Consider the following 19469-nt stretch of genomic DNA (forward strand, 5'->3'; position numbering starts at 1 on the left):
GGGGGGGAGAGAGAGAGAGAGGGGGAGAGAGAGAGAGAGAGAGAGAGAGAGAGAGAGGGGGGGAGAGAGAGAGGGGGGGGGGAGAGAGAGAGAGAGAGGAAGAGGGAGGCCGGAAGAGACTTAAGGGTTGATGCCCATTACAAGCGATAAAGTCGCATGGAGTCGCCTTCGCCCTGTCAAGCCCCGCCCCGCTGGTCTCTTGGTGCTGCAACTTGGTTGGCTGCGTAACGCAACGTAACGTAACGTAACTTAACGTAACATTGGCTGCCTTGCCTTGCCTCCTCTCGTCTTGTCGTTTGCGATGCCACGTATCCCAGCATGCTTTTTCACCGGCTTAGTCGCATCCAATACAAGGTCAATGGGAGGCGACCATTGTTCGCTTCTAGTGGGCATTGGGCGTAAGAGTGACAGAGAGAGAGGGAGGGCTGTACACTGTAGTCAAGTCAAGTCAAATTTATTTATATAGCACCTTTCATACACAGTACACACTGTACTGTCACCTAGCATCTTAACTTAGTGGGTAGCTACCCAAAGCAAGCCAAGTCTACTATTTTCTAGTACTCTTATTAGCCTGACTCATTTGTAATAAGTGTGTTTGTACGTGTTTGTACGGCTAAAGTTTTGCACGCGATCCTATCGTCTGAGAACTGTAGCCTGATGCTAATGTAGAGGCTAGTGTTTTCTGCCTGCTTGCTAACGTGGACGCATGGATCTATTATTATCGGGACGCTAGTGTTTTCCGCCTGGACAAGACGACCAGCTGGACCATCGCCACACCACATAGCGTAGCGTAGGTTTTTAAGCTCAATAAACACAGATTTAATGTGTCCTGAATTTATACCACTTGTCCTTGATTTGAAATCTTTAAAGGACACGATGTCCTGCAGCTGTGAGTGCTAGCAGAAACCCTGGTACACTGTACTGCCACCTAGCATCTACACCTAGCATCTACACGTACACTGTACTGCCACCTAGCATCTACACCTAGCATCTACACGTACACTGTACTGCCACCTAGCATCTACACCTAGCATCTACACGTACACTGTACTGCCACCTAGCATCTACACCTAGCATCTACACGTACACTGTACTGCCACCTAGCATCTACATCTAGCATCTACACGTACACTGTACTGCCACCTAGCATCTACACCTAGCATCTACACGTACACTGTACTGCCACCTAGCATCTACACCTAGCATCTCCACGTCTACTGCGCATTTCCGCATTTACCGGCACCTTCTGGCTGTAAAGCTGACCAGTTGACGAGTACCATCTGTACACGTGAGTGCTGTTCTCCGCTTACTTGTCTCTGGTAAAACAGTGAACATTGTATTTTTGTGTGGATTTAGCAGAGAGCACTTCACTTAACCTGCCAGACATCAGTGATTAACTCCGGGTTGTTTGGACGTGCTAAAGTGTGTGTGTGTGTGTGTGTGTGTGTGTTTTGGGTTGGCGTGCCCTCCTCCTCACCTCGCTCTTCTTCACACACTTCAAGTATCATCTAAGGAGGCTTTGGATCAGGAGAGCCAGGTTCTTTAAAGGCTCCTCTTCAGGATGGAAACAGGCACAGTGCTTCAAATCAAAGTCACGCTTCGTTCTTAACGAGCTTTCCTCCTGAACAAATGGGAGAGGCCGCCTTTTTTTTCTTTTTCTTTTACAATCACTGCTGGCACCAAAACTCTGCTAATTACGGGTGTTTTGATGTTGAGTTAGGGGCGATCTGACGCTGGGTGGGAAACTGCCACCAACTAAAACTGGTTGCAAGAAAGGAAAAAACATATTTCTATTCTACATATTTATTATTAATAGGCATTTATTATTACTAGGCCTAGGCTTGGCCGCTGTGCGGCCTCGCCCGCAGCTCGGCTGCTTCGTGGCCTCACCTGCCCTATTGGCCCGCGCGAGTCTGTGTGTTGCTCACTAAAGGTTATTGCATCAGTGATGTCACAATGCCTCCTTGTGTGTGTGTGCCCCATTATGATATCACTGATGACATCATCAGTGTGTGTGTGCCGCCCCTATGACATCACTGAGCAGTCTTGTCACAATGCCTCCTTGTACATCACTGATCAGTCTTGTCACAATGCCTCCGTGTGTGTGCGTGCGCGCCCTTATGACATCACTTTTGACATCATCACTGATGACATCACATCACTAGCTAATTAGCCGAATTAAAAAATCTGGCTCCATCAGGTCACCCGCACGGGTGCCCTTTACACACCCTGAAGGTTTCAGCCCGATCACACATAAAACGGCATAGCTGTGGCCGAACACAGAACAAAAACAAACAGACAGAGAACAGAACACATACTCCATTTTATAGATAGAAGATAGATGTTTATTTTATTTTTTATTTTTGTTGAAGGTTTGACCATCAAAGACGTAGCACGTCTAAATGATATGGATGGAGTCAACGTGACGTCACCCATCGGTTTGTGGACTCACATTTTGAAGCCTCTAGTTTGGCGTTTTGACTGCTGCGTCTTGGTTCTTGATCTGAGCCCTGTACTACGAAACTAGTTTAACAGATCCGCGATAAGTCCCTTTGATCTGGTTTGACTGAACAGGATCAAAGCTATCTAGTTAACTGATACTACGACGCTGGTTTTTTACTAGGTAAGTGGACCTGGGATCTGCCTGTGCACGCGCACGTTTTTCGCTCGTGCACAGGCGCGCGTCCACGCGAAAGAGGTGCGCCAGCCAATCACATTATGAACAGCTGAGTTTATCCACGCCCACACTCATTTCCACACCCATTTCCTCGTTCAATGAAGCGCAGTGCATGATCAGAGTTTTAGCGGATATTTAATGTATCCGCGATTTAATGTCAGAATGAAAATCCGCGTTGGATAGTCTGCTGAAGGGCTGTCTAAAGCAGCAGCTTGTATTCACATCAGTCATTTGATTTACTTTGATCAGCGATTGATACAGCTGCATTGATACAGGCAGCAGCAACAAATCTAAATGTGTAATCTCAGTCTATACATTTCCACAATCTGTAAGCCTATTTAGACCATAGATTTAGAAACGCATGCTCAATGAATAATGATCTCTATCACTCATGTGTGTGGTTGCACTGATCGAATAATTCATATATAAAATAGCCTAGTATAAAGCCTAATAGCCTACTATAAAAGAGAAAACTGCTCAACTGAATTGAGACGACACCCTCACTCCATTTGAGGGTCCATTCATGATATGCGCTGCGGTGATTAATAGTGATCATATTTCTCCACGCATCGTTGAGCTGTTAAGACATAAAGTGGTAAGTAGGCTTAATTTAATTATGTAGCCTACAGAGCCACAAATGTTTTTCTTGTTATATTCTCAGTTGACTGCAATCTATTTTTCATATGGCGATCTTATATGAACGGTGAGTGACTCCAGAGAGCCGATTATATGGGTCTGTCATGGATTTTGATCTTATCCTCTGAAGCTAACCTGGTCGCGACCAGGTTAGCTTTGCAGCGTCAGTTGCCATGGTGATTGAAAGTTAACTTGCTTTGTAGTACGGCTAAACCAGGTTTAAACTCAAACTTACTCGGATAAGGCATTAAACTAGTTTCGTAGTACAGGCTACAGGGCTTTTCCACAGCGCCACCTGATGTTGCTCCTGGATTGGCGAGCTGTGTGATCACTGGACAGGCAACCTGTCAATCACACACAAAACATACCAGTCTTTTCTATCGTCAATTCAAGTCAAGTTTATTTGTATAGCCCTAATTCACAAACATGTCTCAGAGAATATGTCTAGCTAAATCTAGCTGAGCACAACAAAAATAAAATAATGATAACATGATTGACCAATCTTATGCAGTACTAGAAATCCCATGCTCTACGCGCGCTTGATTTCTAGGCATGGCAGCTCGCTCGCTGTGTGTGTGTGTGTAAAAGACGGGTGTAGTGGTAAATACGGTGGTAAAGACGGGTGTAGTGGTAAAGACGGGTGTAGTGGTAAAGACGGGTGTAGTGGTAAAGACGGTGGTAAAGACGGGTGTAGTGGTAAAGACGGGTGTAGTGGTAACTACATATGTGTGTAAACTGTCCAAGGGGAGGAGTTTACCCACCTTGTTTCCCCTCATTGATTGATACAGTTGAACTGAAAATAGTGAGTCAACTCATTTCCTCCACTGGCCTGCTGCACTCGCCCCCCAAATCACTAATTTCTCCTTTAGAAATAGCGAAAAAATATATAGAATAGAATAGAATAGAATACCTTTATTGTCATTGCAACTTGTACAACGAAATTCATTTTGTGCAGTACCAAGCTACGTAGGAGGAAGAAAAAAGAAAAAAAAGTAACTAAGTCTAAAATAAATTTATCCTACATAATACCACATGCAATGGATGTCATAGGCATCTTCTAAAGCCACCTATTTCTGAAGAAAATGGTGAAAATGACATACCCAAACTAAAATGCTTACTGTGGCTGAACCGCTAGGGTTACAGACAACTGCCTGACCTTTTCTGAAACGTAAGACTTTGAAGTTTCTGTTCCAAGTGTCAGAATGACTCTATGTGTTACTGACCCTGAGGAACACCAGCTCAAACACAGTGGTTGATTCTCGCCTAGAATAAAAAACACTTTTAGAGTGTAAACAGTTACCTGTGGTTGTTGTATTTATGGCTAGAAACCCAATGGAGACATAGCCACAGGCCTTACCACATCCCAACTCATAGAAGCTGAAAAAATACCAAAACATGAGTATTTGGCAGTGGTTTTTGTAGGGAGAGATACCTAGGCGGATTTCCAAAAAGCCATTATAAAAAGCCATTTGAAAAAGCCAAATAATCTGAAATGTTGTCTGTCTTTGTACAAAGACAGCTATAACTTCTGCTGTGTTGATCTGATCTGAAAAAGGAAGACATGGTTCGATGCGCAAGATTCAGCCGGTTAATTTGGTATGTAGCATGAACAGCAACCTAATTAATCACATAAATGACAGATGAACAGCAAAAAATCAGAAACGTAACGGCGGGGTTACGGTGCCATGCAAGAGGTTTTAAGGAGTTTGTGAGCTAAAATGTGCAAGACAACGTTTATGTCGCAATTATAAATACGACATCTATTTTCTTAATTTCTCTTAATTAGAGCGTATTGATACTATTTACACATTTATCCCAAAGGCCCGTTTAATACCGGGTCTCGGTACCCATCATGTGGCAATGTTTAGTATGGGGACGGCGTTCCCAAGCGCCCCCATTACCAGCACTGCCGTTGATACAGCACACGTCACGTCACGTCACGTGACGTCACGTCACGTCACGTCACGTGACGTCACGCACATGTATGTTTTCATAGAACATCAACTATACAGATAGGAAAAAGTGACTGGAGGGGGGCATTAAGTAAAGTATTTGAGTATTATATCCACCGATGTTCCCCAGAGAATGTACCAGATTCCCTGACTTTGCCGGTCTTGTTCACCTCTAAAAACTCCTTGGTTGTCCAGAAACTCCACGACGAGCAAATTTGTTTCAATATTCCTCTAAAACATCAAGTTTAAATGAATAGAGAGACAGCTCTGACAGAATGTCTCATTACCCGCAGCAGAGGTGGAGCTCAGGTGTGAATGTTTCTCCCTCGGCTATCTCCAAGCCTCCATCAAAACTACTGTCACACACGCCATCACTGTCTATGGGCTTCAAGCCCTTCTCCAGTTTGGTCATTTTGATCATAGTGCATCATGTGTTGGTGAGTCACATGACCCCTGGTCAGCTGATTAGCCACACTGCTGTTTGCCAGTCACATGACCTGGTCAGCTGATTAGCCACACTGCTGTCTGCCACATGTTTTTCTGTTCTTTTTACAAATAACCAAATGTTGTGCTCAAAGTAAATCAATAAAAACGTTAGGGAGCAACTTCATGGTTACCCCTCTCTCTGTCTCTCTCTTCCTCCCCCTCTCTGTCTCTCTCTCTTCCTCCCCCTCTCTGTCTCTCTCTCCCTCTCTCTCTCACACTCTTTTTTATCCCCCCCATATTTCACATTCATGGCTTTGGTTCCCTCTTTAGCCTCAGCAGATCCTCCAGTTTGGCTTCTTCCACATTGGTGACCTCGGGCACATCGTCGTCCTGCTTGACCCTTCTCGACCGGGTCTTTCCGGGCTTCTTGCGGAGGTTAGGGGAGAGCTTGAGGCTCTTGACGTAGCCTCGGTTATCCCCCACTATGACCATAGGATAGACGGGATGGAACTCAACGTGGGTCAGCTTGGTCCTCTTGCCCACCACTGCCTGCTGGCAGATAGCCTCGTCTTTGTTGGTGCTTAGGTCAAAAATATGAACCTTTCCATCCGTGGTGACGGCACCAAACACAGTGGAGGAGTATGGGGACCAGGCCACGTCTCCAACTGCCGCATACAATTCAAACGTGAACATGGGAGTGTTGATGGTGTGGTCCCAGATCTTCACTGTCCAGTCGTCGCTACAAGAGATGAACACCTTCGGATGGAACGGGTTCCACTTGACAGCATCCACCGACATGCTGTGGGCATCATACGTCTCGAGGAACTGGCTTCCCGTGGTGCACTTGTGTATTTTCCCCTCCTCAGTGCCGACCAGGAACATATAGTCCATATCTTTATGGAAGTCAAATGATTTACCGCTAGTCAAAATGAGCTGTTGCGTGCCCTCCGGCCCCTCGGAGGCAGCGCCCTCCACGGGGAGTTTGATGATGTCGTGGAAGACCAGCGCGTGCTCGATCTCGAACAGGGTCCAGCAAACGATTCGGCCGTCGGACGACACAGAGTAGAAGTTGTGGTTGTTGTCCATGTCGTCCGTCTGCCAGCGGACCTGCCACACGGGGTCAGTGTGCTGGCCGCTCTTCTGACCCAGGCTCTTGTACACGGGCTGCACGCCCGGGACGGTCAGGTTGTAGACGGCCACGCAGCCGTCGTAGAAGCCCACCGCCACCAGGTAGGGCACCTCCTGGTGGATGTTGAGGCACATGACGCCAGAATTTGTGGGGTAGCTGTATTCCGGGAAGGCACAGTTCTTCATCGAGTAGAAGACCAACATGCCACACCCCTGTTTACTGAAGTCGTAGGATCCCATTCCAATACCAAACAGATCGGTGTATTTTTTACTCCAGCAGAGGGCAGTGACAGACAGCCCCTTGGCTTTGTCATACTGAAAAGTCCACAGGGGAAGAAGGGTCCCTTCCTTCTTGAACTCGTCCGATGCATCTTCAAAACACATGAAATCGTAGGCTATGTCGTCAAATGTATTCTGACTCACCATCCGTTCCAAGATCTTGGCCACTTTGGCGATGTCGTCGCCCTGACTCCCTGTGATCACGACCTTCTCACTTTCCTCGTCTTCGTTCAGCGCCTCGTAGATCTCCCACTCTGTGTTGTTGGCAGAGAAGTCCCAGGATTTCACGTCATCCGTCTGGCAGCTCATCTCCCGCTGTCTCTCGTTCCGTGAGCTCAGGTGCGTCTGGGAGGAACGCTCACTGAAATTTATTTGATTGAAAACAGGCATTCTGCAAAAAAATATAGCCAGACCACTCCTACTTATAGCCTCAGCAGGGCAGGATTTCTGACATCACGGATGAGGTCATCTACATTGTGACACCGTCAGTGATGTCATAAATCCTTCTCTGCTGAGCCTATACCCGGTAGGACCGCTAGCATGGCTATGCATAATTGCTCAAGTGACATCACTGATGACATCATCATCACCGATAACTATCACCGATGACATCACAATGACTGGAGGTGTAGTTGTTGTGAGTAGTAGTAGTATCGCCAAAGTCGCGGCGCAAATTGCTATTCAGACTGTAAACAGTGGAGCACGGACACAGAAAAGGAAGTGACTGTTTACAGTCTGAATAGCAATTTGCGCCGCGACTTTGGCGATACTACTAGTCACAACCTACACCTCCAGTCATTTTCCACTGTTGTTGTGAGATGAGATGTCTTCTATGCAGTGTGTTTTTGTGTTAACGTTATTAGAAACGGACGCGGAAAAGGAAGTGACGTGGCAGGAGAGGCGCTCTGTACAGGAAGCTGGGAAAAAGGTAGTAGGGCTGTTGTCCCAGAGTCTATTTTTCAAATAGAAATAGACTCTGGCTTCCCAGATTGATCTCTGTGTGGTTCGGCTCCGTCGCTGTCCTTTCAAACGGCAGATTGCAGCACAGCAGAGAAGCTGACAGGACAACAGCACCGGTCACTGAGTGAGCTGTATGACGCCAGGTTCAGAGGTCACTGAGTGAGCTGTATGACGCCAGGTTCAGAGGTCACTGAGTGAGCTGTATGACGCCAGGGTCAGGAAGCGGGCAGGGAGGACCGCCACTGACCCCTCTCATCCTGCAAACCATCTCTTCAAAAACATCCCCTCAGGAAGGCGGTTCTGTATTAGCCCACCTTCTCATTCCTTATGGATCAGAGATATTCTTTATTTTATTAAATTGGAAAGAATTCGGTGTACGATGAGAGGCTCGTCAACTAGATTTTTGAAAACATGGGGACTATTTTTCAGGGTGGTGAAGGGTTTGCAGTTTCCTGAGATCCCAAAGGACTGATTTCTGTTTCTCTGTGATGTGTTGGGCCTGATGATGTCTGTCTGCTGTGCTGTCTTCTCTTCTTTTCTCTTGTGTGGGTGGGCTGTGTAGATTATGGATATTTGATCATGTACTTGTGCACTGTGTTTCTGATGGGTGATCGGATCGGACTATGTCAATTATTGTTTTACTTTTGTTTTGTTTTTGTTTTTGTTAATAAGAAAAAGGAAGTATCTCAGGGTGAGAATATTACTTGTGTACTGTTGCTGTTAGGGAGGGTATGGTATAGGTATTTGTTTTTCCTCCTCTTTTCCAGTGAACCTGTTTTCCTACGACCGTATACACATATCTTTACTTTTGTTTTTTGTTTTTCTTGTCTTTCCAGTCCTATAACAGGCAGTGAAATTTAAATACTGATGTGCTGTATCATTTATGCCCTGAAAACTTCAATAAACAGAAATGTGAAAAAAAAAAAAGGAAGGCGGTTCTGTGCCATCAGAACCAGGACCACCAGGACCACACGCCACCTGGTGGCCACCTGAACAGCTCTTTTCTCAACAAGTCAGATCACATTAGAAAGTGATCTTGTCGAGTTGTGCAGAATGAATTCCTGTGCGTCCTCGTGATGCATCAAATAAAGTGTTTGTGATTGTGAAAGTTGTTGTGTTATGACATCATCATCATGACCTCACATGCTGAGCACTGCAGAGTTCTACTGTTTCAACGTTTCCATCCACCTGTTTTTCAATTTGTATAATACAAAACCTGAGTGCTATTTTTAAGGGAAATGGAAAAGTTGTAATATCGATAAACAGGTAAATTCAACTATAAGTGCAGTGGAAACAGATTAAGTGAATCTTCTGTTGTCTCTTGGTTAATCTCTCTTAACCAGACTCCATTCACAAACCCTGCAGTTTTACATTGCCTTTCTTACTGTAATCAGCAGAGGCAGACAGCTGGTAATATTCCTAATATTCGCACAACAGTATTGGATGGAAATGCGCATGATTTTACATTTTCTTTTTGAGATTTTCAGAAAATTCTGTTAAAATGTGCGATACATTTGGATGGAAACCCAACTTCTGATACTGAGTTTTTTAAAGCTCTCAGAGATTTTTGAAAATGATTTTCCTGATGTATTCAGGGCAGGCCTCTCGTTCTCTCTTTCTCTCTCTCTCTCCCTAGCTCTATCCTTCTCCCTCTCTCCCTCCCTCTCTCCCCCTCGCTCTCCCTCCACCTGTCTCTCCCTCCCTCTCTCTCTCCTTCTCCCCCTCCCTCTCACTCTCCTCCCTCCCCCCCCCTCTCCTCTCTCAGCAGTGTTATGTCTGAACTTGTCGTCTCTCTGCACATTTCCCAGTGAGTTGATCAAACAGCCAATCAGTGGCTGAGCTCTCCTCTGCACATTACCATTCATATTTTGCTAATTGGAGCTGGTTGGATTTCTTCCAGGCCGTCTCGTTAACAGACTCCATTTCTCTTTGGCGCTTCAGAGTTTGAGTAAAAGGCACCTTTGATCGCATTTAAAACAATGACACACGAACGACAATAACAATGAGGAAGGAGAAGCTTTACAGCCGAGGCGGTTGCTTTGTAATAAATTGATATTTATTGGGAGTTTGAAAGGTGGAGACTGCGTAAACTCCCCTAAAAATGAATCATGTATGCACATATCTTATCTGATCTGATCTTATCTTATCTTATCTGATCTGATCTGATCTGATCTGATATCCTGTCCCTCTCTCCTCTCCACCAGCCTGTGAGCTGATGAACCAGGGCATCTTGGCGCTGGTGACGTCGACGGGCTGCGCGGCAGCCAGCGCGCTGCAGTCTCTGACGGACGCCATGCACATCCCCCACCTGTACATCCAGAGGCACAGCGAGGGCTCGCCCCGCACAGCCTGTAGCTTCAACCCGGGCTCCTCCCCCGGGGGGAGGGGCTACACGCTGGCCGCACGCCCGCCCGTACGCCTCAACGACGTCATGCTCACACTGGTGCAGGAGCTGCGCTGGCAGAAGTTCATCGTGTTCTACGACATCGAGTACGGTGAGTGGCGGACACGCTCGCTTTTCAATATGCTGCTTCTCGTGCTGGACTGAGGAAAGTCATTTGATGGATTCCTTTGAAATATTGGTGGATTTGCACAAAGTCTACTATGGAAAATGTAAGCTATTTGTTGTGATATCTGTTGTGGAGCACAGACGCTCTTAATATGTGGGTTCCTATGCTGCCTGGACTGAGTAAAGTAATGTGATGGTTTCTGGAAGTTTTTAGGTGCTTGTTAGTCTCGCTGGCCAGCCTCCTCTCCCTTCCGTCCGAGGAGTCTGGCGCATCAGGTCTCCATAACTGGGATAAACCCTCCCCTGCTCTACTCTGCTCTCCCATTGGAGCTGTGTCGGTGGCAGCCGGATGTCCGCTCCCGGTTTATTACAAGCTCTGTCATTGGCTCCGACCATGTCAATCAGAGCGGCTTCCGCTCCCTCCTTCCTATGTGTCGCTGTAAATAGTGCCCTGCCGCCTCAGTGAAAACAACAACGCTAACTAGCTAGCAAGCTAACGGCAGAAACCTACACGCTAGCTCGTTGCTACACGCTGAAAACGGCAAGTTGGATTCTTTGAAACTATTTTCAAAGGGCACTGCCGCTAAGAGCCGCCCATCGCAATCCCACTATGGAGACCTGCAGCGCCAGACTCCTCGGACGGAAGGGAGAGGAGGCTGGCCAGCGAGACTAGGTACTTGTAGACCCAGTCTTTTGTGACATTGTTTGGGTTAGTTTCCAAGGTTTTGCGAAGGATTTCACTTTACGCTAACAATTTACGGCTTTACGGGTGTGAGAATTTCCAGGTTTTGAAACCTTTTTGGATTGCACAAAATCTAGAGAAGTAAATGACAAACTTGTTGAGTGCCGATGCCGCTGTGAATTCACATTTTACATTGTAGATGGAGTGATGTGAATTCACATTTTACATTGTAGATGGAGTGATATAACGGGGGGATCGATCAGACAGATCAGACAGATATATATATATATATATATATATATATATATATATATATATATATCTATATATATATATATATATATATGCACATACCGTTTGTAAATACAGTATACATGTGCTATTATTACCACGGACATAAAGTTAGATGTATTTGCACATTATGACCGACCGTTTGATCCAGATGTAAAAAAGACAATATGTACAATAACGTTATATAACAGGGGATATGCTTTGAATCACTTTTTGGTAACATTACTACACACAATGGGCTGCAGACAAAACACACAACAAACGTCACTCCAAATAAATAACCACGATACGAGGACTACCATTGTGGCCGGCTAGCGTTGCTTGTAGCACAAATAGAAATACTTAGCAGAAATTCTACGCTCGTGGTCGATACACCGCCAAGCTACCGAACGGCGGCCGTCTTTATACACCTTTGAGGTTATGTCATACAACTCTGGGTATGACATAACTCTGGGTACGACATAACTCTGGGTACGACATAACTCTGGGTATGACATAACTCTGGGTATTACATAACTCTGGGTATGACATAACTCTGGGTACCACATAACTCTGGGTACAACATGACTCTGGGTATGACATAACTCTGGGTACAACATAACTCTGGGTACAACATAACTCTGGGTATGACATAACTCTGGGTACAACATAACTCTGGGTACAACATAACTCTGGGTATGACATAACTCTGGGTACGACATAACTCTGGGTATGACATAACTCTGGGTATGACATAACTCTGGGTATGACATAACTCTGGGTGTGACATAACTCTGGGTACGACATAACTCTGGGTACACCATAACTCTGGGTACAACATAACTCTGGGTACCACATAACTCTGGGTACAACATAACTCTGGGTACCACATAACTCTGGGTACGACATGACTCTGGGTACCACATAACTCTGGGTACGACATAACTCTGGGTATGACATAACTCTGGTATAGTATGACATAACTCTGGGTACCACATAACTCTGGGTACAACATAACTCTGGGTACCACATAACTCTGGGTACAACATAACTGGGTATGACATAACTCTGGGTATGACATAACTCTGGGTATGACATAACTCTGGGTACGACATAACTCTGGGTATGACATAACTCTGGGTACAACATAACTCTGGGTACGACATAACTCTGGGTATGACATAACTCTGGGTACGACATAACTCTGGGTACGACATAACTCTGGGTACGACATAACTCTGGGTATGACATAACTCTGGGTATGACATAACTCTGGGTACGACATAACTCTGGGTACAACATAACTCTGGGTATGACATAACTCTGGGTATGACATAACTCTGGGTACGACATAACTCTGGGTACGACATAACTCTGGGTACGACATAACTCTGGGTATGACATAACTCTGGGTATGACATAACTCTGGGTATGACAGGGTACCACATAACTCTGGGTATGACATAACTCTGGGTACAACATAACTCTGGGTACATAACTCTGGGTACATAACTCTGGGTATGACATAACTCTGGGTACATAACTCTGGGTATATAACTCTGGGTACATAACTCTGGGTATATAACTCTGGGTACATAACTCTGGGTATGACATAACTCTGGGTACATAACTCTGGGTATATAAGTCTGGGTACATAACTCTGGGTACATAACTCTGGGTATGACATAACTCTGGGTATGACATAACTCTGGGTACATAACTCTGGGTACATAACTCTGGGTACATAACTCTGGGTATATAACTCTGGGTACATAACTCTGGGTACATAACTCTGGGTACATAACTCTGGGTATATAACTCTGGGTACATAACTCTGGGTATGACATAACTCTGGGTACATAACTCTGGGTATATAACTCTGGGTACATAACTCTGGGTACATAACTCTGGGTATGACATAACTCTGGGTATGACATAACTCTGGGTACATAACTCTGGGTACATAACTCTGGGTATGACATAACTCTGGGTACATAGCTCTGGGTACATAACTCTGGGTATGACATAACTCTGGGTACATAACTCTGGGTACATAACTCTGGGTATGACATAACTCTGGGTACATAACTCTGGGTACATATCTCTGGGTATGACATAACTCTGGGTACATAACTCTGGGTACATAACTGGGTACATAACTCTGGGTATGACATAACTCTGGGTACATAACTCTGGGTACATAACTCTGGGTATGACATAACTCTGGGTACATAACTCTGGGTATGACATAACTCTGGGTACATAACTCTGGGTACATAACTCTGGGTACATAACTCTGGGTATGACATAACTCTGGGTATGACATAACTCTGGGTACATAACTCTGGGTATGACATAACTCTGGGTACCACATAACTCTGGGTACATAACTCTGGGTATGACATAACTCTGGGTACATAACTCTGGGTATATAACTCTGGGTATGACATAACTCTGGGTACCACATAACTCTGGGTACATAACTCTGGGTATGACATAACTCTGGGTACGACATAACTCTGGGTACGACATAACTCTGGGTATGACATAACTCTGGGTATGACATAACTCTGGGTACATAACTCTGGGTATATAACTCTGGGTACGACATAACTCTGGGTATGACATAACTCTGGGTATGACATAACTCTGGGTATGACATAACTCTGGGTACATAACTCTGGGTACGACATAACTCTGGGTACATAACTCTGGGTATGACATAACTCTGGGTATGACATAACGGCGGAGATGAGATGAGATGAGATGAGATGAGATGAACTTTATTGTCCCCGAGGGGAAATTTGTTTCAAGCAAAAAAGGTTTGGTACAACTGCTTACATATAATGTCAGTAACACAGATACACAACACAACAACAGTGGACAATACACAGAGTTTGGTTCCATCAGCACAGAGAAATTAACTCCTGTCCCAAAGAGGCGTGTGGGGGAACTAAGTCCCCACCAAGTGAAACAACTTGGCTTTGGCAGAAACTAATCCTATTAGTCATAATGGTGACATCACATACGAGGAAGTTAAAGTCGACCAAAGTCAACCAACTAATTGTCCGCAGTAAAGTGCTATTTGTGCCAATGTCACAGGGAAAGAAGACAACAAATTAATACATTTGGTTAGGGTTAGTTAATCTGGCGGAAAGACAAAAGCACATTTCTGATCTGGAGATGAGAAACATGCATAAGTGAAAGAGATAATGACGCCCACTCCCAAGTCTAAAATGCTTGCGAGGTAAAAAAAAAAAAAAAAAAAAAAAAAGGTCCTCGGCTACTTTTAATATGAAAAACTTGGATATCAGGTTTTTGGATAATGCAATCGCAATGCCAAACTTTTCAGCAGCAAGCTCCTGAAATGGACCAGATGATGCTGGTAAGAATAGAGTCAGGGCTGCTCTGTTTATTCTCAACAGAAAATCTGTCTCTCTCCCCTCCTCCCTGACGTGTCGGGGAAGGCAAGCTACAGCTGCACGTAAACCGGAATTTTGTGTGCATGTAAATGTAGTCACTGATGACATCACAATTGCTTAAAGGCCGGCTTTACCGTGGGGAATATGAATATATATTAAATCTCACGCCCCTAAGGTTTTCGAATCCGTTGAAATTTTTGAAATTGGTTGTTTCCCGCCAGAGATATCACCAGAAATCCACTCTGTGTGGAGGGGGGGGGGGCGGTGGAGGGGAGGGGCGAGTGCGGGGACCCGAAATACTACATTTCCCACAATGCACTGGGCTCGCGTGGCCTTCGTTTTCATGCCCACCCCTCAGGCATTTGGCTGATATCAAACTCCAGTAGGTGGCGGTAATGCACATATATGTTTGCCAACCGCCATAAAACTCAAAGAAGAAGAAGAAGAAGAAGGCTTCGACAATAAAAGATACAAAGAAGAAGAAATAAATCGAAAATAAAATTGCCTCCAAATTGCACCAAATGTAAACGGTAGTATATATGTCGGGAGATGTCTTCATAAAAAAAAATTCATGCATTTTAAGGCATTTTCGTAGGAGTTACGCGCATCTGATGTTGTAACTATTTTCTGTAAAAATGTGTAAAAATGGGTACATTGCTCAGCGTTGATTTCGTTACTTCAACTCACCTACTACTAGATGTAAAATTTGACGAGCTTTCGAATGCCGCCAGTCCCGTGTCGATTAGTGCTTCCGTTCCCGAGATAATGGTCTCTTTGCAAGGAACTATGGGAAGCTAACCTAGCTACAGTATGCTATGCGGGTGAACAAGATGGCTGCCTTTTGCTTTTCGTCGAGAGCTCTGAAGGGGCGTGGAGGACCTCTAGAGGCGGGACCATGGCTCACAAGACTTGTAGTTCATAGGCGCTCGAGTTCCGCAAGCGGGGAGGGAAGCCGGGTGACGCGTAACGCGTCATCCGGCTTCCCTAAAAATGTGAGAGATGCCTGATAGGTCAGGCAGTGAAGCTCCAATTTCAAAATATTTCAACGGATTCTAAAACCTTAGGGGCGTGAGATTGATATATATTCATATTCCCCACGGTAAAGCCGTCCTTTAAGTGATATCACTGATGACATCACAATTGCTCAAGTGACATCACTGATTAAATCACTTCCGTCACAACTTGTGACTGCTCGCCACAGAGACCACTTAGCCAATTTTAATGAGGAATTTACTCACTGATGACATCACAATTGCTCGAGTGACATCACTGACTCAGATCCCTGAGGACAATGACATCATCAGCCAAACAGGAACAAACACGGACTCACATTGGATTGAAAACAGTGGCTCACGGTAAACTTTCTTCCAGGCTTATGAACTTGTGACAAAAAGCTCTTCATCTGTCCTGATTTTCATCCAACTGCTCTCAGTCCAAAGCAGCCGCCAAAGGCAGGGGGGTTCTATATTTACCACAAAATGTGATTAATTTATTCAGGTAGGCAGCTACCGTAACATTAGCGGACTTCTCCCTGCTCGGCTCGTCAAGCAGAGCGATGTCACAGCTGATTTTAATTGTATGAATTCACTTGAACACGTTACGTAATGTTACTCACACTGGGTTGAAATGAGGAAAGACTTGTACGTTAGTTTCATGTTGACAACAGAAGCTCTCTCAGGTCTGCAGCTCTCGCTGGGGGGTTTGAAAGCCAGGTGCGTTTGTTTGTGTGCACACGGCACCTTCCTCTCTAGGACCTACGAGCTCGGGTGCAGGTCCACCGTGACGTTCTTGTAGAGGCTGCTGAGCGAGACGTGGGCCAGGCTGTAGTGGAGGTTGTTGAGGCCGTCCAGGTGTTGCCGCTCTTTGGCATACCATAACAGCTTGTACCTGCCGAGGAACTGCACCTCTCCTCTGTGGTGGTGAGGAATCGACTTGTACTTTCCGACGTCGCCCTCCGGCCGCGTGACCTTCAGACCGGCGTAGTGAATCCTGTTCCATAAGTCGTCGTCCTCTCCTCCCCAGCCCCAGAATGCATTGGGAAAGCCGTTGACGTTGCGGAACTGTTCCACAGTGAGTCCACTCACGCCGCCAAAGAAGCCGTGGTAGGGAAGAATGTACATGTATTTGTCCAGTTTGGCAGCAAAGTGGCGCGGCATCTGGCCACAGCCGTAGTAGTTTCGGTCGTTCTCGGGGATGTGGTCGACGTCGTGGAAGATCAAGCAGTCCCAGTCCAGGTCCTTCATGGCCTCCCGGAAGCCCACATTGAACAGCATGGCCCTGTTGAAGGACTGTCTCCCAGTCTGTTCAATGACGTAGAAGGCGAACTGCAGCCGCTGTCTCTGCAACATTGGTATGAGATGTTGGAGGAGGATGGGCAAGTGTTCATGGCGATTTCTGAATGGGATCAGGATGGCCACCTTCCAGCGAGGTTTGCAGTCCTTTGGTTTCCAATGCCCGCCGGATTGAATGTCAAAAGACTTTGTGAACTTCAGTTCCATCTCCTCTATAGGGATCTCTGTCATGTTCACGTCCATAGGACCCCTCATAGAAGGTAATTTCTCTGGGCAAGAGACGTTCTGGGCGTATGTGAAGGTCTCCGGGAGGTAAGTGGTTGGCTCAACCAGGTATTCACGGGAGTCTGTGCCGTAGTCTGTGCCATTGAGCGTACCGTTCGTATTGGTGTAAAATCGGCTAATGGCCTTGACGTTGTCCATCAACATGATGCCCTGAGCCTGCATCATGAACAAGTAGGTGTTTACTCTTCCAGGAGACACATGGATGAAGTAGAGACAAGTGGTGGTCATGGAGAAGAAAAACATGACGGGCAAAAACCGACTCCAGTTCAACATCTTGGCTCTCTCTCTTTCACAAACTGATTTGAAGTCACTATTGAGCTAAAACAGCGCCTGGATCTCTTTCGCCAGTTGTTTATGTCAGACACTGGTGATGTCATAGACATTGTGTGTTGCCGGCCACTGATGATGTCATTGTCCTCAGAGTTGTGAGTCAGAGTGATGTCACTCGAGCAATTGTGATGTCATCAGTGAGTAATGCCATCAATGGCACAGACTACGGCACCGACTCCCGTAAATACCTGGTTTAGCCAACCACTTAGCCGGAGACCTTCACATACGCCCAGAACGTCTCTTGCCCAGAGGACAAGTATGACAAACGCAGATGTTATAGTGCTATCAGAAACCATCTGTGTCAGATGACTTCATTTCTATCACAGATGACGGTTTTCATGTTTGACCGTATGAGCAAGGGAGGGGGTATTGCTATATATGTCAAGTCCAAGCTCAACGCGGCTGTAACCTTATCGATCACCAAAGCCAAACATTTTGAGATCCTTGCTCTTAAAGTAAATGTATCAAAGGACACTCACATCACTACAGACGCCCCTCTGCTGTGAGAGGTGCTCTCATCTGTCTCTCTGACATTTTGCACAAGCTAAATAATTCAGAATTCATACTTTTAGGAGATTTGAACTGGGACTTTTGATCACCTGTATCGGACCCCTTTAAAGAAGTTCTGGTGTTAACAAAATGAAGGCAACTTACCTGAATGGGCGCTAACATTGCCCGTCAAAATGCTTACTTTGAAGGCCTTAAATGCTGCACCATCAGCCCCTAAACGTAGAGGGATGATGCATCTTGTTTCTGATTGTTCTATCTGCATCATCCGTGAGGCACTTGTTTTATAGCAGCATCTAATGAATCTCGGTTAAAAACATAGTAAAAAACGCCCTCTCATATGACATTTAATACACGTTTACTGCCTATAGATGATTTAAGATGCAGATTTTCAAGGACCCCTGATGTGTGTGTGTGTGTGTGTGTGTGTGTGTGTGAGAGTGAGAGAGAGAGAGAGAGAGAGACTGAGAGGTAAGTAAACACACACACACACACACACACACACACACAGGCACAGAACAGCTCAAGGTTGAAGTATGTTCACCTTCGTGAGCCTCTTTAATGCTGAAAACCCCTTTGTGATTGTTAGAAACACACACACGTACACACACACACACACACACACACACACACACACAACACACACACACACACACACACAACACACACACACACACACACACACAGTTTTTCAAGGTTGGGATATTTGTGCCTTCATTAGAGACATTCCCTTTAACTCGCCTCCTCTTCTCCCTGCTGACTAATTCACAAGTGCACAACCGTTAGCTTAGCATCTGCTTTCCATCAAGAAACCACACTTTCCCCCCCTGCATTAGCATAATGCTATATAGCCTCCTATGTGATTGTGTGTGTAGGGTACTATCACGTCTCCTTGCTCGACCTAATAGACTGTAATTAGCTGTCAAAACGCGACGGGCCGGCTCGTGTTGCCTCCACACTTGGTAACCTTGTGCTGTTATAGCGATGCTAAACTGCTGTACCTGTAATTGCCCTCAGTGCTATTAGTTATGCATTAGCTCAGCAGGTGAAAAAAGGCAGAATTAGAGCAGAACGGTAGAGTAGAACTGGATATAACAGTGTAGCACTGGAATACA

The 19469-nt window shown here is 45.5% G+C and overlaps 1 protein-coding gene and 2 pseudogenes across 3 annotated transcripts in view; 1 reads left to right on the forward strand and 2 right to left on the reverse strand.

Annotated features, from left to right (window-relative positions):
• LOC310775990 (glutamate receptor ionotropic, delta-1-like) overlaps window positions 1–19469 on the forward strand; it is a gene marked incomplete at both ends in the record, with an annotated part of 360384 nt that overhangs the window by 203003 nt on the left and 137912 nt on the right. Inside the window, one exon of the mRNA XM_083636121.1 lies at window positions 10263–10553. Within this exon, the coding sequence (XP_083492247.1) occupies window positions 10263–10553 (291 nt within the window). The remainder of the gene's footprint in view (window positions 1–10262; window positions 10554–19469) is intronic.
• LOC310774848 (dynein axonemal intermediate chain 1 pseudogene) lies at window positions 5998–7407 on the reverse strand (annotated as a pseudogene). The gene has a single exon. The product of its transcript is annotated as a dynein axonemal intermediate chain 1 pseudogene (transcript).
• Window positions 16696–17760, reverse strand: LOC310774849 (beta-1,4-galactosyltransferase 6 pseudogene; annotated as a pseudogene). The gene has a single exon. The product of its transcript is annotated as a beta-1,4-galactosyltransferase 6 pseudogene (transcript).

The sequence above is a fragment of the Poromitra crassiceps genome (assembly GCF_964638095.1).
Source record: "Poromitra crassiceps genome assembly, chromosome: 4".
Lineage (NCBI taxonomy): Eukaryota > Metazoa > Chordata > Actinopteri > Beryciformes > Melamphaidae > Poromitra > Poromitra crassiceps.